Below are 20,747 nucleotides of genomic sequence, written 5' to 3' on the forward strand. Positions count from 1 at the left end.
CTCCGATGTGTTTTTTCAGCGCAATAACAGGAATGACTACATCGATGATTGAATGTGCGAACAATGAATGAATCATCATGAAATCCATGTTATGTTGTCAGATAACCATAACGGTCTCAGCTTTGCTAAACATTATTCACTTCAAGCCCGTTGACATTTTGTATTTCTTTGAGTTCTTTCATGTTGATGAAAACGTCTTTTTCATTTGGACAGTGAGTCAGAAAAATAGAGACTTTTTAAGGCTGAAAATATTAAAGACATGGAGTTAATAATGATACATAAGGAGATTAGTTTTACTCGGAGTAATGTGCCAACTTTTCTGTCAGAATCCAGTTGAAATCAGTTCCAGTGAATTTTGCTGAATGAAACGGTTAAGTAGCATTCACGGTTGTTTACCTCTTTCAACACAATAACAACATAATAATTGGACTGCTTATTTGTGGCTCAAGTATTTCCTTCTGGATTAGGTTTCTAAACACTCTGCTGCTCCCCTGTACACGCCTTCAGTCTATTTTAAGGACCAGCGTCACTGTGGTCTATTACGTATAAAGCATTCCTGTTTTTTTTCTCCAGCTTTGGATAAAGTTTTATTTGTGTGCTGGTGGGGACCGATGATTTGATGAGAGTGGAAATGATGCTCGAGTTGTTATATTGCACTTCAGTTGTGCACCCTTGCGGGAACAAAGTGAAGACTGAAAGATTCGGTTAGTGACCAACACTAATGAATCATTGTTCTGCGCTTTAGCCCACAGCGTCTTTCACGTTCTGTGTACATGTTTTCATCCCCCTCTGTGGCGTCAGCTTTATAGCCCTATAATGACGATTTACAGCCTCAGGTGATCCCATTCATACCTGAGGGATATATGCTAATGTTGTTCTCACATGAGCATCTCCTGTAGAACAATGATTCTGTCTCTGAACACAGAGAAGACACCCTGATAGAGTTTCTGTTCTATTGGGGGGGGGGGGGGGGGGGGGGGGGGGGTTTGATGTAACAGAAAGAAAGCCGTGCAGCCTGACTTGGTTCTAATATTCATTTCAAGAATAATAACAAAGAGAGGTGTGATACATTAAGATTTTTTTTTTAAAGATTTATTTTTGGCATTTTTTTTGCCAAAAATAAATGATTGCTTTATTAGAGAGGAAGGACAGTGGATAGGAGTGGAAATCAGGGAGAGAGAGAGTGGGGAACGGCATGCGGGAAAGGAGCCACAGGCCGGACATGAACCCGGGCCGCCCACGTGAGGACTGTAGCCTCGGTACATGGGAGCGTGCGCACAGCCACTGTACCACCAGCGCCCCAAGATCAAGGTTTTTAGTGTTCATTTAACACTCCAAAACTGATCAAAATGTTACGTTGCGTGATTGCAAACTTTCACCTGTGCACTCCTGTTTAGTCTGATTATGTTGCTGTGTTAATCTCCATCTTTAATCAGCAATCAATTTGCATACATATTGACTATCCCATGCTTGGCAATGAAACAGATCAATGCATTTTTCTCCTATTCTTATGCTTTCAATAGAAAAAAAAAAAAGAAAGCTCTATTTTTTGTTCAAGCTGCTGTTGGGAGTCGTTCTGTTTCTTATGTATCCGTTCAACAACCAGGACCTTTCAGCTGTCCAGTGCGGTGTGCAGACTAAGGCACTTTACACAGAAGCAGAGGAAATTTCGAGGTAGCTTAGAGTTGGTCTACCGCCAGTGACCTACTCAGCGCTGTTAATGAAGCAAAATCCTCTGGACTTAAGCAGAACAAATACATCAAGTTAAAAAATGAACTTGTTCATTGATTTCGAAACATAGAGAGCCTCTTGTTGCCGGTTAGAAATGTCATTTCGAGACACAATTTCAGCCAAATAAGGATGTAACAGACCTTGTTCAATTCAATTAGAAAGGCTTTATGTGCATGAAGTTATTTTTCCAAAGCATTATCACTGTTTAATGTGATACATTGATCTGGGAGGCGTCGGCCTAGGATCCACAGGGTTAAAAAGAAAGAAGTAGATGCTGCTAAGTGGTAGCCTCGGGCAGGTTTCAGTAAAAGGGGTGGCCTTGCCAAACAAAGGCTCACAGTGTTAGCCCCACATCCTGACATCAAGTGATTCACCATAAAGGAATAAATTCAGATTTTACATAAAACAACACAAATTTGAAGAAGCTCATTGTGCTTGGCTGAGATTCCCTGACATGCATAACTAATGACTTTTCTTGCCTTTAAAAAGATGAGCCTGGCTGTGTGTGTCCTCATACGAGCAGGCTCAGTCTCCTGATGCATCCAAGAGGGAAGCAGCGGCTGCTCCTCTTAGTTTAGATAAGGCTTGAACATAGAGTGGGTTTTTTTTTTTCTTCTGGTTTTGGAAAAGTCGTTATTATTGTCAATGATGCTTGAGATGCTTGGATACCACCATTATGAGGTATGTTTCAAACGAAGATTTTTTTGTAGAAAGATTTAGTTTTTTTTAATTGTACATGAAAATCTTGAAAGGGCATGCTAAAAACCTAATGTAAAACGAACTTCTTTATTATCTTAAGACCCTTTTAGACATTTTGTTTTGTATCTGTACTTATGTTGCACTCTTTATTATGCTATAATTTAGTTTGTGTTCGTCGTGGCATTAAAGAATGCATTCACTCGCATTCAAAGTGTAAATTTAGACTCCAGATGTGTGCTGGAGGGCAGCAGCCCTGCTCCATTTCATCCTGAATAACTGAGTTACTCAAGTTTGTTCATTTGCCCGCTGAAGCTTTACTGGATCATTACTGCCGCATGAAGGCTTAATGATCCGCAGCGATCAAATCGATAACTGTTGCGTTCAAAGCCAGGCGTGTGCATGTTGATTTTTTTTCTTTGCTGCAAATATATGGGCTGATTGTGCGGAAAAGAAAGTAGAACTGTTTTCCACTGAGACTCTTTGAAATAACGACACTTGACAGTTTCTCCACACAAAAAAAATGCATAATGCATTGAAAGCTTTGAAATCTGTGCCAGATTTATTTTAATATTAAAGTCACAACTTTGCAATGCTGGGGACAGGCAAGACTTTGAGGTATATTTAGAGTCTTTTAATCTAATAAAAGACTACAGAAAGCAAAAACTCATAAATGTGACTGCTAGAATAACGCAGATGCAGATTGGGATTTATTGAAACAGACTTTTCGTTTGGAGCATTGATCAAGGTGCATATGTACAACATTTTTCTCCAAGTTACCTTTCTGTAATTACATGTTTTTACCTCCTCTCCTTCCTTCCCTTTTCTCTTGCCCTTTTGTTTTCGTTCTGCGGCTTAAGGTCCAGACTCACCTGGAGAACCCGACCAAGTACCACATCCAGCGCTCCCAGCAGCAGCAGGTGAAGAGGTATCTGGGAAAACTTGGCTCCCAGGCACTGAGCTTGCCCTGCCACAACCAGTCCTCTGACCACGGGGGCATGCCGCCAGGGCCGGGCAACAGCGCCCCCAACAGCCCTATGGCCTTACTGACCCTGAACTCTAACTGCGAGAAAGAGGTGAGCTTTTTAGTCACACGCGTTGTTCTTTTAGTCATGTAGCACTTATTTATTCATTCTCATGAATGTTGCTCTTCTACATCTTCTACTTTTAGATGGATGATGTCATTGATGACATTATTAGCCTGGAGTCCAGTTACAGTGATGACATCCTCGGCCTGATGGACCCTGGACTTCAAATGGCTAACACGGTATGCGTACGCTCATGTCAAATCTTTGTCACTGCCTATAAACAGTGAAAGCACTCCACTGTTTGAAAGGTCACCACACAACCCTGTTCCCTTTGATGTGTTATGAGAAAAAAAAAAATCATCATTTTCTTTTACTGAATGAAACTATTGACAAAACAAAATGTCAACCACGTGCTTTGCCTTAGCTGTAAGCTATGTTGCTGCACTGATATCAGCGTTAAAGTTAGCTCTGCTGCTTCTCCAGGACGGGCAACAACTTCCAGCTGTTTGCCCAAATGAAGGACACGTGGAGGATTTTAGGAGAAACTTCCTGAAGTCTTCTTTATTCGTCTTTAGTCATCTTCATTTTTTTTTCTACGCGCAGAGACGCGAATAAATCTCTGCGTCTAGCTAGGAAGTACACCAAACACAACCCAACCTATTGGTTATTAAATTGATCTTATGCGCGCATGAGAATATGAAGATTCAATAATTCACATGTAATGTGTTGACTAGAATTTAAAAGATTTAGTGCTAGTATTGCATTTGCTACATATTTCCAGTCTTTATGCTAAGCTAAGCGACGCTAAGCTAAGTTTTCCTTGCTGAAGCTTCACATCAGAGCAGTATGCTTTTTTTGCCAAAAAGAGAACATCCCAAAATGGCGCCTCTTGCATGTGTAAGACCTTTAAAGTCAAACTTCACTGTCTGATAGGCTTTCGTTATTTTAAACGACAATTCCCATTATGCTCTTTTTCTGACCATAATCTATACTGTGGTGGTTTGATTCTAACCAAATTTCCGTCGTGTATGTCCTCAGATTGCTGTTCCTGCTAACCTCATGGACATGTATGGTAATCAGGGCATGTCCCAGCAAGGTCTGCCCATCAGCAACTCATGCCCCGCCAACCTGCCCAACATCAAAAGGGAATACTCTGGTAAGCAAGAGAGACACAAACAGTTACATCTCTAATGTCCACTTTAAAATCTGTATCTGTAAGCTATCAAAAGACACAATATTAATCATTCAAATGTATCATGGGATATACTAAATGGATCCTTGTAAAGTTCTACTCTCCAGGCCTTTGTGCAGCCCACACAGTTTTTCTTGTTGTTGTTTTTAATGTTGAAACTCTTTATCACGTAGTGTCACAATCCCCCGCCATCATGCATATGCTGGATAAGTCAGGATCCTGTGGCAAGTTTGACAACTATCAAAGGCCTGAAGGGTTCCCCGTGGGTACGTGTGGTTAATATGCTCCTCAGTCTTGCTACGTTCGCCACACTGTTGTGTGTGATGTGGTGTATTGATCTCAATGTTTGTTTCAGAAGCAGAGGTGAGAGCGATGGCAAAGGAGAGGCAGAAGAAAGATAACCACAATCTGAGTGAGTTTTGACTCCACTTGAACTGGAGATGTCAAAGTGGCTATTTAAAAATGCTCAGTCATGATTATGGTCATAGCGTCTTTTCATTTTTGAATCAAGAATAAATTAGGATTCTTTGACCATGTTTTTTTAATTTCTTATTTTTCTGTTCTGCAGTTGAGAGAAGAAGACGGTTCAACATCAATGATAGAATCAAAGAATTGGGAACTTTAATTCCAAAATCCAATGATCCGTAAGTAACCAACAACTTCATTCCATATATTCTTTTAATAATTTCTATATTTAAAGAAACAGGCAGGGAAATAAACAAAGATTGTGCAAAAATGTTTCCAAAATTTTATTATAAGGTTGTTTTTTTTAGCCATCTATGAAAGTCAAATCCCAGAGATGAAGTTTAGTTTTTTTCTACTGTAAAAACCCCGTCTTTGTGTTCCTTCGGCTTATGAAGGAATCACTGTTTGAGTTGAGAGGAAAAAAAATAAAAAATCACACACAGAGGGAATGTTGTACCAAAAAGACTGCAGCGCCTGAAGATAAGATTTGTCTATCTCATAATAAGCCCTCACATTAGCTTCAGATGACCTTCAGCAAACATTTTAGCCCTCTCTTTTCCTACATGTGAACGTTGTTTCTGACAGACTGAATAAAAAAGTGAACTTCAATGGACAGCATTATTTTGATACACGTGCACGTATCTTTTCAGGTTACGAAGAGATTCATCATTAAATGATTCAGAGATGAACTCTTTACACATTTAGGGCGGCTATGCTGAAAAAGGTTATTAACGAATTTGTAAAGATTTTATTGGCAGATCAATATCTATCATAATATCTGTTTTCTGACACACACTTTAGGGTTAAAAGATCAGTCTTGACTCGACCCTGCTGCTGATTTAGGGAAGACCCCAGCAGCCCCTCTTTTGTTGTGTCCTCCCACCTGTAGTTGTTTTGCTAAACCCCAGCTGGGTGCTCCACCTACACATACGCCCCCACTCACACAGAGGCTCCAGCCTTATTCACACATGCTCAAAACTCCTGAAAATGTCCTGAAACATGAGCCGGTGTGTGAACACGGCGGGTTATTTTCAGCTTATTTTCAACTGTGAGTGGTTGATGGCGTTTGAATCCTGGTGATGGTACAAATATTCGTGCTGCATTAAAAGCTTCTTTATTATGTTTTCTGCTCACTAGTAGGTTTTTCTGCGCTCTTACAGTTATAGTGTGAACGCATCCAGCGACACATAGCAAAAACTGTCATTGTTAAATTACATTTTTTATCTATAACCAATTTGGAGACAATAGAGATGTTGGGATTTAAAGACTTCGGCCTATTTAAGATCATTTTCACGCCTCATGTTGTTCGGGGGGGGGGGGGGGGGGGGGGGCTACTTGTGATCTCCCTTGCACAAACGCCCACTACAACATTCAGTCCTGCAAAGACCTCAGACCTTTGTAAGGCTGTTCACCTCTGTGACCTCATTATTCTCCTCTGTCTCGTGTTTTTTAACTGAACAGAGAAAAACATGCCTGTGAGTTTTTGTGTGGTAACAGAAAGGGGGGGAAAGCATGTTCCAAGTAGTTACTGCTGATTTTCTTTCATGAAAGGCTATTAGAGAAAATAGAGAGTTAAAAAAAAAGGCTTGTCTGTGGTTTTAAGGGACATGCGTTGGAACAAAGGCACCATCCTGAAGGCCTCGGTGGACTACATCAGGAAGCTGCAGCGAGAGCAGCTTAGGACCAAGGAACTGGAGACTCGCCAGAAGAAGCTAGAGCACGCTAATCGACACCTGATGTTGAGGATACAGGTACACACATTTTCATTCGAGATATAGAGCTGTAGAACTTGACACAGTAAACTACTATTAAAATGAAAGACAACTGTTATGTTTCTGTGAAATATGATATTGAACTTCTTTTTTAACCACTTTCTGCGTTGTTGTTGATCTCTGAGAGGGACACTCACGTTAAATTCCCAGTAAAAATCCATTTGTAAGTATTCTGACCCCAAACGAATGCAGCCTCAACTGACCTCAGAAAAAATGACTCAAACTGTGAAACTGTTTTATAAAGAAAAAAAAGCCAACAGAATTACTATTTGACCCAGAAGTTTCACTAGTGAGTCGACGGTTCACGCCATAATGTGTAGATAATGGATCGCAAGGCAAGAGGCGTCAGGATCTTTGTTATTCTGCTCAGCTGACGTTTATTGATTTGAACACAATGTGCATCTGTGGTGAATATCTGAAGCAGCATTATCAGGAGAAAAAAGACTTTGGATGTTCAAGCATAGGATTATTAGTCAGTGAATAACTCTTTTTCTGGAGTAAACTCTGTCTACCAAACATGCTTCAATTATGCCTGGGCGATAGAAATGTGCCTAAAATCAGCTTCTTTGTTTGTGCTATTTGATATATCTATCATATCTGAGAGTTGACTGGCATACCTTTCTCATGCCAGGTACCTGATACCATATGTAGGAAGTATGATGATACAGATACTCGCATTTTGCATCTCTTTGGTGTACCTGTTTATAACCAGCCGTAGTGTGAATGATAATGTTCACATGAGACTTTTTGCTGGATATCAAAGCTGCCATCGACATCCTTGGGAAAGTGGCCTTCTTCAAAACATTAACCTGTGAGTGTGTCTATGTGGTTTTTAGGAGTTAGAGATGCAGGCACGGGCTCATGGTCTGGCCATCGCATCCTCAGCCCTCTGCTCCGCTGAACTCGGGGCCCGGACCATTAAGCAGGAGACCGCTTTGGAGGACTGTCACCAGGACCTGTACACACTCCACCCCCATCACCAACACCACCCAGCCTGCACTCCAGAGCCGCAAGGCACATTGGATCTAACGGAGGGTCACTCAAACTTCCCCGAGGGCCACTACAGCGTCCACGGCAAGCCGGGCTCCAAACTCAACGACATCCTCATGGAAGACACCTTATCCCCGGTGAGAGGGGGGGACCCTTTGCTCTCGTCCGTCTCTCCGGACGCCTCCAAGGACAGCAGTCGTAAGAGCAGTGTAAGCATGGATGAGAATGATCAGGGCTGTTAGCACCCCCTACTGGAGGACACCTCACCTGCATCTGCAAACGCCTCCATCTTGCTGTTTCTGTCAGCAGCTACTACACTCCCAGCTGCTTCAGAGGTTTCATTTAGTACGTTTTTTTTTTTCTTGTTTGGTTTCCTTTTGTTTACATGTTCTGATTTTTTTTTTTTCTGTTCCTGTTTTATTTTTGTTAGACTTTTATATCTTATCTTTTCAAACCCTCAACCTTGATTTCAAGGACTGATTATGAAGTAATTTTGCTTTAATCAATACTTTGATGACAATGACATACAAAAATAGACTTTTATATTTAAAAAAAAAAAGTGCATTTATCTTTGGATAGAGGCTAGATTATGTTTATTTCTATTGATTCCAAAGAATCTAGGGAAGTGATAAATCATGATGTGTAGATATTTAATGGTGAGATGAACACTGCTTTTTAAATCACTAGCAATAATAGATGACAGAATGAAATCTATTTATTACTTTAGTGCTTTACACTCCCTGTGTCTTAGATTAAACTTGAATGTGTCAATGCCTTATTACGATGTGTATACATCCATGTTGTCTTGCTATGCACATATTTCTGCTGTTAGCTGCGTCTTTGTCATGCTTCCAGTGGAAATGTCTCCCCTGAAAAATATTTATCATTTCTAGATTTGATCTTATTTATGTATCTATACAAAAAGGACTTTGTGTACACATTCCCTGAAACAAAAAAGTTTAAATTATAACAAGCCATTTCAAAGCGCTATGTGAGATAATAACGAAAACAAATAAGACGTTTCAAAGTCTCTTCCAACACTAACTAGCGCCCGACTGAGATGAGATTTTTGGGGTCGATATCGTTACGTGGGAGAGAAAAAGTCCAATATTGATGTACGTGGCTGATATCTTTCTTCGATCTATCTGTCGACACGTAGAGATAGATAGATATAAAGATGACGCACTTTTATTGCGGTGATCTGTCCGATGCAGTCATCAAACACTTAAAGATATTTGATAAAGACAAGATGGTCACTCAAGTTACTGTGCATGTACATGCATCAACGTTTCTAGTGTCATACCAAGATACTCAAATATGCATAGACATAAATAAATCTCGTAATGTCGGCGCATATATCTGCAATAAAATGAGCCGATACCTAGATATGCTAATATCCTCCAATATTATCTGCTGGCTGATTAATCGGTCAGACACTTATTTTTCAGGCTTCATGAGCAAGGAGGTGCACAGTGATGGGTAAATCATTCGACCACCAGTGCTGATTGTTCCGCAGTGTGTGTGTGTGTTTAAGACATTTGAATAATATAATTATTACTGCAAAAACAACCAAAACACTGAAACTAAGCAAAGAATGCAATAAATGTTTTTTTGTATATATTTAAGTCTGGAAACTATGAAAATCTTGGCTCAAATCAAAGTTAGAAAGCCTGTTGTAGCCCTGACACATGCACACAAAGCTGATTTCACTCCATAGATTTGATTGTTACATAATCCAGTTACTCTTATAATAATCTGATTAATGCCAGAAAGATGAATCACTTCAGTTTTTTTTTTTTATTGTATTGTTGTCTGCAGTGATCGGACTGAACTGCTACACCCCATGTAACACTTCAGCCATGTGTTGAAACAAGTGCTCACTTTTTATACTTGTCCATCCGTTTCCTAAATTATTTTTTTTACAGCACTGCGGTGATATTTTCACATCCAGTATGCTTTTCTTCTTCTTTTTTTTCATTATGTGAACATTTGTATTGCCAAGGAGTATAAGGAGACTGCTTTTGTATGAAATGCATGACATTGTCAAAACACTGGAATGTCCTCTTTGAAATGTGGTTTGTACGCCTTTTTTTTATCGAAGCATAAAATAACTATTGTACTGGCTCTTGAAATGCAGACTGTAGACTCTTTCCGTGTGCCGTTGTTGTTGTTATTTCAGCAGGTTTTTTTTTTTTTTTTTCAGCAGTTGTAGCACAGTGCATAATATGTATGCCTTTGTTAAAACCTACCTGCCATACATTGCGATCCCTGTTGAAAGCACAGCCTCCATTTTGTTTTGTAACTATGCAACAGTGGTAGACAATGTGATCTCCTTTTGAATAAGCCTGAGAAAAAGAAAAAAAAAGACGTGAAAGTAATTACCTTTTCGATTGATTTAAGTGCCTTACAGTTGTGTATTCTGTTAACCTGCTGGTGGAGGAGGAGGAGTTTTAGACAATGATGCAACATTTTGTTGATGTTTAAACCGGTGTTTGGTGCTTCATGGTTACGCCGAAAGAGGCACCTTAGAAAGTCGAAGGCAGGGGCCTTTTGAAAGAACAAGATAACACTTAAAGCCTCTCAGACTCAAGAACCACGAGGACGGGTTTATTATGAAGGACTCCTAAAGTGTTCAGTATTAAAACATTCATTATTTAAGTACTAATCAAAGATGTTAATATGGTAGATAATATAAGTAAGCCAATGAATATGATAAATTATTGATCATAATTATTCAATGTTATTTAATAATTCATAGTCATACTCTCGTTACATTTGACTTGTGTTCTCGTGATTATTTATTTCACATATCTTCTTTTGATATTGAACACTTTGGGATGGCTGTGCATTCTGGGTTTTTTTTTTTGTATTGTTTATTTTGTTGTTTCCAAAGTTCAACTGAATATTTCTCTCTCTCTTTAGACTAGCATGAATGTAGCTGAAAGTGATGACTGCCAAAAATGTGTTGTTGCCAAAAAAAGAAAAAAAAAATCAGACACAGTGACTTTCTGTAACATTATGAATTGCAGTTTTTAACAATGTAACTAATGTGCCACCTCTTTCACTGGTGTTACGGCTCCTAGAGTTCCCATACCTGATGCATGATGGCAATCAGGTCACACATACTTTCAAACAGGCTGCTTTCATTGTGAAAGATCGTTCCTGTTCTCCGTAAAATAAGTTTGACTTTAAAAAAAAAAAATCAACTCAAGATCTACTGGTATTAGAAAAACGTTCAACTACATCTCCGAGTTTTCATTGCAGATGGCGATAGCATGGATTACATGAAGACCATGAGTTGTGGTTGAAAGTCTATAAAAATAGAAAGTGGACCTTAAGTTTAGATTTTTTTTTTTTTCTCATAGTTTATAAAGACATCTTCAGTGAACCCTTCTCGCGACACCAATCCAACACACTGAGCCTTAACAGAGCAATAAACACAGGTCTATAGCGCTGCCATTTGACTGAACCCCAGATCAGCTTTCTTTCTCTTTTTACTGAATAGATCGACCTTGAAATATGACAGATTGGAGGGAACATCAGCATCACATTATGGGTAAACCACAAATGAAGAACTGTCTCTCGTGCTCACTCTCATTCCTGCGGTTCATACTGAAGTTGTCCTCTGCTGATGTCGCTACTGTTCTTATTGTTACACTTTGTATGACATGAATGTAGCAATAGTTACTGTACGCACTGGTTTCAGATTAGTGAGTTGGAACTTGTTGGTACTCAAAATGTGGAACTGTCATGTGAGAAATATTAAAAGTTTTATTTGAATGTTTGAAGAGCTTGTGTATTTTTTCCCCCCTCTAAAATCTTAATTCTCACGACTTAATATCAAATCTAAAACCGACAATGCTCACTAAGTTGTTTGGCTTTAAACCCTCTGTTAGCCTTTACAACCACTCCACATATATTCAGTGTTTTATAACAGTCTTTAATTCAGCTGTGAAAAGAACATTTTAAAGGTTTATTTTAGAGATAGAGATTTGTTTCATGACTTCTTTTGGTGCAACATTTCCACAATGACACCTTCTTCTCTTATATTTGACAATAAAAGAAAATGTTAGAGTTTGTTCAACAGGGCTTGCGTCTGCCCGATAACAAACTTCATATTTGAATCAGTAGTTTTCAGCATTAAATTTGATTTGGCACAATAAACAAACATCAGCTACTGACATCGGCTCATGCCACATTGTTTGCTGATACTTGTTTACTGGGCTGTTTCTGATGTTAAACTGATGCATCTCTACTGTATTCATATATATGCCAACAATGTAAATTACTCCTATGAAGACATGTTCTATTTTAACTGTAGTTTACTACACAGTTATTGTCTGTTAATACACAAGCCTTCACTAATGGTGCCCATGGAATAAGTCAACAAATATCGACTTGTGTGTGAATTGCAAAAAATAGTTAATATATTTTAAATGGGTTGCACATGCAAATATGGGTCAAAGTTTTTATTTATTCCATGGAGAAGCATGCACATGAGTCCACTTTGGTAATCTTTTCAATTACCTTCAATTTTGTCATTAAAAAAGAAGTCACAAACTAACACCGTTTATTCTGAAGTAAACGTGTTTTATCTGTATGAATGAAGGGACGCTGATTGCCTGACGCCAAGGTCACTGAAGGTCGAGCCCCATGTGTAAACTGCCCAGGTTCAAGTCCAACTTTCACTTTCCTGCTCTATCCTCCGCCCAATCTAAACAAAGGCAAAAACCCTCCAAATAAATGTTGAAAAAATCTGAAATGGGCTGAAGAGTGTCGACGGACACGTTTTATAGTCTTGTATGGTCTGCATGGCCCTATTTTGTGCTAAGAAGAGTCCAGACGGCTCCAAGAGGGAAGGTTAGAAGCTCCGGGACTAGCTGGTCTGCTGCCAGCAGCGCCCTCTGGTGGTTGAAATACACCATGAGTGAAATGTTGATGTTGATCATTATGGGACGTCACTTAAAATAACATTGCTTTCATTTTTATTTAACATACTGTATGTAACAGCCATATCAAAATAGTTTGAATATGTTCAATCAATAGAATGGTTTCTCATTAGAAAAAAAAAACAACAAAAAAAACATCACATGCATTACATTCCTCTTTTTTCATCTGAGCATCAGAGAACGTTTACTCCGTCATCACTTTCCCTTTAGGACGGCCAGACTGAACTTGGTTATTTGAAAGCTTTGGGAGAGACTTTCCAAATATTTACAGCTTTGTGAATCATGCTTCTGGAAGGGATATGATTACAGGATGCTCATGGAGAGGTTATATTCTTCTCACAATGACATATTCATGCCTACAATACATTGCTATCCCAACTTTCCCAAAACAGGACAGAATGTTTTCACTCGTCGAGTCGGGTGAAAGTAGCTATAAAACATTCTGACATATATTAACAAGCGGCTCTACACTGTTTCAAACGGGAGCCGTGCTTAATCTGCTTTAATAGCACAAGCTATTGATCATGTGAATTTTAACATGAGGCATTCGTAAGAAGAAAAAAAACAAAAAAACTTTGTAATGCAGGAAACTGGTCACACACGTGAATAAGATGAAAAAGTAATGCTGTTTGTGGAGCATTCAAGTCTTTAAGTTTTTGTTGTTGTTTTTTGAAGTGAGCTTGTTGTGTTCGCAGGTCAGCGTTGGATTTGTCAGCGGTAGCACACCTCTGATATCTCCATGGCCAGCTCTATGAGTTCTCCTGCATCCTGACAGCAGCCGCAGAAGTTACAGTCCACTTCCATCTTACAAGAGCAGCAATCGCTCTCCTGCTGGTCGCGCTCACTGGACGCCTTGATGTATTTGTATGAGGGGAAACAGCGGCTCACGGCCCTCTCACATGTATCCGGTAACAGCACCATTATTAACTCATGGAAACGACAATGCAGACAGGCGAGGAGAAGCGCTGCACAGTCATCTGGTGGCATTGAAGATGTGGAAAAGAAGAGGAGCAGATGAACAGAAGAAAATACAAAAGTACCAAAAGTAAATAAGTTACTAAGCCTTGAACGATTACTGAACAGTTCAGCGGATAAAGGTTATATGACTCTTAATTCTTTAAAGCTACAAAAAAACCATAAAAAGACACAAATGGATATAATAAGCACATAAACAAGAATAGATTTAAATCTTTTTAAATTGAAATCAATGTCTACAAAAACATTGAAAAACCACATACAATACACAAAGAGACATAAGGGTGACAGAACAACCAAAGAACAACATACAATGAACACAAAGAGACCCCAACATACACAAAAGGTCAACACAAGAGACTCGATGATTTAACAAAACAGACTCTAAATGAGCACATAAACAAGGAACAACCAAAATATACTAAAAGACAAACCCCCTGGTATCACTCTGGACATTTTTGTCCTGAACACGTGAGCATTTTCACTTTTACTTGTCAATCATGTTGGTTGTTTCACTGAATATGGCATGATTTTTGGGGGGGAGAAATATATATATATATATGTATTCAGTTTACTGCAAGGCACTATTTGACTCTACCCACTGAGCCACAGCCGCCACAGCTATGCTACCTCAGTTGCATTACATAAAACATAGCAACAAGGCTAATGCTCAAGCTAAGCAACATGCTGTGCTACATCGCAAGCTCAGAAGAAATGTATGACACAAAACACCCAGGCTAATGCTAACGATACACATTCAGTCACTTAAGTACATGCTCATACTTCTAAGAAATGCTGCAGCTACATGCTAACAGAATGACAAAAGGCTAACCACATTACAAATGCACAGATGGACAGAACACCTATATTAGACTAGTTTACATGTTGAGTTTTTGGGGACTCCGGTTGTACTTTGATACACATTACACATTGACTATTGCGCATCAAAATATTTTATTTATTGTTACACATCAAATATATCTTGCCAGTCACCTGTTGCTCCACAGACTTAAGTGCACTATTCTCTCTCAACCAGGAAGTGTCAAACAGAGCTGAACCCAGCCTTACACCTAACACTAACTTTATTTCAATTGTTTATAAGTTTGTATTGCCTATTTTGTATATCACATTAAAGCATATTTTAGGCAGTTGTGTGTAGTCTACAGAATAATGAAGTTGTATTCTTAGAAGCTCTGATATTATAAATCTTTAATGTACAGAATTTAGTTCTTTTGTTATCTAAAGTTTATCTATTGTAAACTGTGATAAGTTGAAGTAACATAAAAGTTCTTTACAGTCGCCGTGACCTCCGACCTCCCCGCCGGCCCTCCATCGTGGGTGTGGGAGGCAGGCGGGTTCAATGAAGGTCGCCCAAAAAAAACAAAACAGAAGTGTATCATCATTATTGCCACTATCCCTCGACTTGTTGACACCTTTTATCCAGATCAAGACAAATGCTTGATATTTTTGTGGCCTCTTTACCATGACATCTACTTCATATTTTTGTTTACATTTGGTTAATTTGTTTGTGTGCTTTATTTTAATCTACTCAATTTAAACAGGTTATTCTTTAGCAACTGATTTGAGTTATATTAACTCAACTTTAACAAGGTTAGATGTAATTAATAATGTGTGCAATCTGCTGCTTCAATTTTATTGAGTAGTTATTGTATATCTCTTTTTAAACTGTAGCCTATAGCCTACACCACATAAGCAATGTTAGGATGAATATCCATAACACACTTGACTATACAACATATTAAATGTAACACCAGAAGCATCTCTCAAACATTACATTTTAAAGCAGTCAACAGAGGGATAGGCATTGACATGTGACACACACATACACACACACACACACACATACACACACACACACACACACACACACACACACAGACTTTGAAACTAGCGGTACTTTGAGTGGCAGCAGCGCAGCGCTGTCCTCCTGTCAGTACAGCTGGATGCAGCGTCAGAGAACCTTCCATCCGGACTTAAACTTGTTAAAGGTTCTTTTTAAAAGCAAGCTGAATCAGCTGGGCCTTGCTTACGAGCTGCATACTGCATCAACGCTCTGAGAAGATGCTTTGGAGCATGGAAAATGAGTTTTCACACATGACTGTAGAAGCTCCTAAAGTTAGGGCAAAGGTGTGTGCTGTGAGAACAGTCGGCATAGCCTGGATCTATACGGATATCCATGGTGAAATTAAGTGAGTAAGCCGGGAAAAAACTCATCCAGCTTTCAAAAATCTGCGGTAACGTCGAAGGGGCTACAGTGACGTAGACTACATCAAGTACATAGCTTAACTTTCTTTTTAGTCAGTCCGTGATAGGCTGTTTGCAGTGTAAATTCCCATCATACACAATCGCACCATTGTTTCTAAATATGTTTGATGGTTTTACTGATAAAGAATGCAACATCAATGCAACATAATTATAAATATATGTGTTTTTTTAAGATCTGTGCCTCAAGTGGGGGGGGGGGGGGGGGGGCATAAGCATTTACGTGGGCGGGCCCGGCCCCCTGTGGCCCGCCAATAGCGACAGGTGTGCTTTTACTCATTCCCTCGTTCATTCATGTGAGCATGAGACAGGTGCAGGTGTATTAGAGACAATATATGTAGACGCCTATATATATATATATATTTTTTTTTTTTACCATATATAACGTTATGTCATCGTAACCAACGTTACTTAGAAACACATTTAGCAGCATGTTTTCTTTTCTTTTCAGCCTACTTGAAGTTTTTATAGTCATATATGTTCAAACTTTAGCTCCTGTTTATTTTACTGTTATTTATAAATCACAAAGTCAAAGTGAGACTCCAGTCTGTGACCAACCACACGCCTCTGTTTGCTGTGATTTAACGTCCTTAAGCTGTGAGCATCATGGCTCTGGTTATATCAACATCTCTCCCTTTCTTTATGCAACTCTTTTTAGGCATACTCACACATCAACTTTTTATATGTTATAAATGAATACACACGTGAACACTTGATTGTTGTACAGACCTGCAGTGTCCTCCTGAAAGGTGCTTATGTATTATATTATACACATACACACCCTCCTTCACTGACACTCTCTCACACATGCACACTTTCTCACAGTCATGTTGCTGGCACTGATATTATGGGTAACAAATAAGAATGTGTGTCTGCACATACAGTGCTATACACCTAACAATTTCTTTCAGAGAGGCAGAATCATCTGGAAGAAATAAATTCAAACGTACAATCATACCTGCTTCTTCACTAAAATATAAAATCAATTAATTTATACATTATAAATAAGCCATATCCTTTGCTCTATGCTCTAACATATGTCTTTGTTAGAGCATAATACAAGCATGATACAAAGTCTTTTGGCATGAAAACACATATTTTTCAACGTGAAAAATATGGCGGCCGTGCTGCACGTCAGCTCCAATAGACGGCGTCAGTCTATGAGGCGTCTACGTATATTATGTCTATGGGCGTGTTCTTGTGGCCTGTTTTTTTGTTTCACGTGTCTTTGAAGTCGACAGATAATGCGTGAGCTTCACCCAGCTCGATCTTATTGGAGAGCTTCAAAGTCTTTTGATAACATCTCTTTGGCACACTGACATACGCAGCCATACATGCACTCCTCCAAGTAAATAAAAACACAGGACCCCTGACTCATGCTGCTCTTCAAAGAGGTGACGGTGGAGAAAACAAAAACAAGGGTTTGTGTGTTTATCCACCTGGCCACAGCTAAAGCTATAATAATGGTCGGTGTCTCAGCCGTACACTGGTTAGTGCTTCCCACTGCTGTGGATCACTGCTGGAAACAAGCCAAGTCATACAGGAGAGGAGGCTCAAATTGGAGGAGTGGGGGAAATCCCTGGTGTGTAGAAATCATGCAGACACCCAGCCTACCCCCCTCCGTCCCATTCTATTCCACTTGGAGGGTTTATTGACCCTAAAAAACTAATTAGTAAGAGTGATTATAAACACAGAATATGGGTTTGGATGGCTCTTAGTGTTAGACAGATCATTTGAATTTGCACTTCTGCTCACATCGTTACAAATCGTTAAATAAATGTCGACAATTATTTCAGGGAAATTTGAAAAAAAGTCTTTTTTGAGTTGTCTTACCACCAAGAAATGACAAACATTTCATGCATGGGCTCATAATGGGAAACTGGCTCCATCATGTCCACGAGAGAGGAACATTTTAAATCTGACAACACACAAAAACTAATAGTGCATCAACAAAATTGTTGTTTAGCCCAATAAGTGGGGGAACATATTTATGGAGGGATTTAAAAGTCATGGTTTTTGTCCCGAAAATGTTCCTTTTCAGGTCATTTGAATGATACTAGAGACAATATAGAGACAAAACGTGACCACAAAGACAAAAAAATAATCAAAGAGGGGCAAAATTTTTAGAGCGAGACACAACGACCAAAGACACATGTCATATAGCTTAGCATAACTACACTGAGACCTTGAATTAGAAGAATGTGGACACACCACACCAGGCATACATGAAATATATATACTGTATGTAGGCCCAATGTAAAATTGAAATCTCAGTGATTAATATTACACTTTCTGGGCTTCTGAGTTTCACATCATGTCAACACTTCAGATGACTTCATATGTGTAAAACAATACCTGCAGAGTCCGGCAGGTAGGAGTCATCCGAGGCAAAATGACTGCTGCTGTTTTGGAACTTGTCAGAGCACGTGGAGAAGCTGGATCCACCCCATTCGCTGCCCCCCAGGGGATCATGGGAGCTGGGATCTGTGTCTGGCTTCTCCGTCTCTTGCTCTGAGATGGTGCTCAGTTTGCGGACCCCGCTGACAGACTTGCCCCTCATCTTTCGAGGTGGACAGCCCGTCACTGGCTCGGGGATGCGTCCTTTGAAAGAATGGCGCAAGCAACAACCACACAAAGGATCTTGGGTGCACGGAAGTTTACTGTTACCAAAATGAATTGCTGTTTCAGCACCAAGTCTCTATCAGACTCGCTTGAAGCGGTGTTAATTATTCAGTAGACCATTAACATGCAGAATGTCAGGGAGGTGAGACTGGGAGTGAATAATGGAGGAGAGATTATTGATTTGCGAGCTTTTATTTGGATCTCGTTTCCTGAATTGAATCTGGCCTGAGGAAAATATAAACTGTGTGAAAATACACTCTCCCACTTACATTTGGCATGCAGTGCATCTATAAATCATACCCAAGTTTTCACTTTCTCACTTCTATTCTAGGTGCTACTAACAATAACTCTGTCAAAGCAGCTTTTAGCCGGAACTGACATGAAGTAAACAACAACTACCTACCATCTGACACATGGCTCTCTGTCTTCTCGAGCTCGACACAATCCTCATCATCGACAGGGGGCTTTTTTGGAGTTGTCATCTTATGCAAAACAAAACGGATAAAACACACACAGTCAGATAATAATAACTTAATTCAAGATTAGATGCATATTTATAGAAACAGGCCATTTTTCATGCTTGAGTTTAAGAGTCATGCACGTTCTTTGTCCGCACTTACAAAACACTTATTCTGTCATGAATTCTGACAAAGTAAACTCACTTTGAAGATTACCTGTGTGCACTTGTTCAATATCCAACAGTGGAATCCGTAGAATCCGCAGCAGCGATGCCCTCTGAGCCGGAGCTTCAGAACCTCCCATCGTCATGCACACACCCAGCCACACTGTGAGCACACTCCACATCGATCAATAGTCGCCACTCAGGAAGCACGACTACAAATCTGTGCTGGCATAATGCACGGAAGATTCATTCAATTATGGCATTACATCAATAAAAAGAGTCAAAGCCAGGGCACTCATCAAACACCTGGAAATGGCATGACAGACCACATCTCAAAAAGGGATCCGAACACAGCAGCGGTTTGATCGGCTAACCACACATTTCAGATAGTATGAGGGGGAATTTATCAGCTTTATAAAAGAGGCATACTGCAATACCACAGTGGGACATCTGCCACCCAGTCCATTTGTTCCATTCCATCAGGAAGTAAGTCCAAATTGCAACCAGACATAATTCCTTCATATGAAACAGTGATAAATGGCCCTGAGACTAAATCACTCAGCATTTCAAATATATCTCCAAAAAAAGCCCAACAGCAGTGTTCATGTTTCTCCTGTGAGAAGAAGGATTGTGAGAAGTTTTAACCTGAGACATTTACTCGACTTGAATCACAAACATTGTTTCCTGATACAACCTAACTGAAGAATGCAAGAAAAAAAAAGAAAAAAATCTCACTGGAATCGTCAAACATGCAGTTTAAACCACCAGGAGCACCAGAACCCAACAGTCAGAACTTTCCATGCGTGCAGCAGTCTTCATTATTGTTCAGCTGCTCCCCCCTCAGGCCGACGTTTTCCTAGACAACTGAAGTAGTTGATAGAAAGTTTTTTATTCCCGCTGCATTAGGAGCGTTGAACAACCATAGATTAAGCCTACTCTTTAACAAGCTTTTGCCTCTTTAAGGAACTTTTGGATACTACTGCAGCACGGCGTCTTTAAGTGGCAACTTTAAAGTTTCATTTTGCAAAACATCTTATCCTCAAACAGCTCTCTGTGAGAGGAGTAAAATCCTGGAATTCACTACCCAAACACCTAAAAACTAACTGCAAACGTCACTTTCAAGAGAGCCATCAAATCCTGGTTAGTTCAGCAACAAACTTGTACACGTTTAATTTTTTGTTGCTATATTACAGATAAATGTGAGGTGTATTGTACCTTACTGTACGTTGTTTTTCCTCTTCAAGCAATTTATTTAGTGTCGATATGATACTTGCATTGGATTACTGTGTTTTAGTTTGTCTGTTTATTGTATCTGTCCCTATCAAATACACTCCAAATGAATAAATATGATCAAATGTAAAGTCTAATGGGTGTGACCTAACTGTTCTGGGAGCTTTTTAAAGAGTAACTATCCACTAGGGA

The 20,747-nt window shown here is 39.5% G+C and overlaps 2 protein-coding genes across 8 annotated transcripts in view; one reads left to right on the top strand and one right to left on the bottom strand.

Moving 5' to 3' along the window:
* Positions 1–11,662, top strand: part of LOC306833367 (microphthalmia-associated transcription factor-like) — a 37,392-nt gene extending 25,730 nt beyond the window's left edge. For all 5 annotated transcript variants that reach the window (XM_079358596.1, XM_079358593.1, XM_079358594.1 and 2 more), the window contains exons 3-10: positions 3,288–3,503; positions 3,599–3,694; positions 4,494–4,611; positions 4,821–4,913; positions 5,009–5,059; positions 5,216–5,291; positions 6,716–6,863; positions 7,721–11,662. In XM_079358596.1, the coding sequence (XP_079214722.1) occupies positions 3,288–3,503; positions 3,599–3,694; positions 4,494–4,611; positions 4,821–4,913; positions 5,009–5,059; positions 5,216–5,291; positions 6,716–6,863; positions 7,721–8,116 (1,194 nt within the window). In that variant the 3' untranslated portion in view covers positions 8,117–11,662. The remainder of the gene's footprint in view (positions 1–3,287; positions 3,504–3,598; positions 3,695–4,493; positions 4,612–4,820; positions 4,914–5,008; positions 5,060–5,215; positions 5,292–6,715; positions 6,864–7,720) is intronic.
* Positions 11,663–12,960: 1,298 nt separating this feature from the next.
* Positions 12,961–20,393, bottom strand: LOC306834371 (uncharacterized protein). 3 transcript variants are annotated; one of them, XM_079360242.1, is made up of 4 exons: positions 19,378–20,393; positions 19,107–19,185; positions 18,437–18,682; positions 12,961–13,800 (listed from the first exon to the last, which is right to left on the bottom strand). In XM_079360242.1, the coding sequence occupies exons 2-4, from the start codon at positions 19,183–19,185 to the stop codon at positions 13,535–13,537; spliced, it is 591 nt and encodes a 196-aa protein (XP_079216368.1). In that variant the 5' UTR covers positions 19,378–20,393; the 3' UTR covers positions 12,961–13,534. The 3 variants fall into 3 exon arrangements, with proteins under 3 accessions (XP_079216368.1, XP_079216369.1, XP_079216367.1); XM_079360243.1 differs by having other exon boundaries at positions 19,366–20,393; XM_079360241.1 differs by having other exon boundaries at positions 19,107–20,393.
* Between the last annotated feature and the right edge of the window lie 354 nt (positions 20,394–20,747).

This window comes from Symphodus melops (assembly GCF_947650265.1).
Source record: "Symphodus melops genome assembly, chromosome: 13".
In the NCBI taxonomy this organism is placed as follows: domain Eukaryota; kingdom Metazoa; phylum Chordata; class Actinopteri; order Labriformes; family Labridae; genus Symphodus; species Symphodus melops.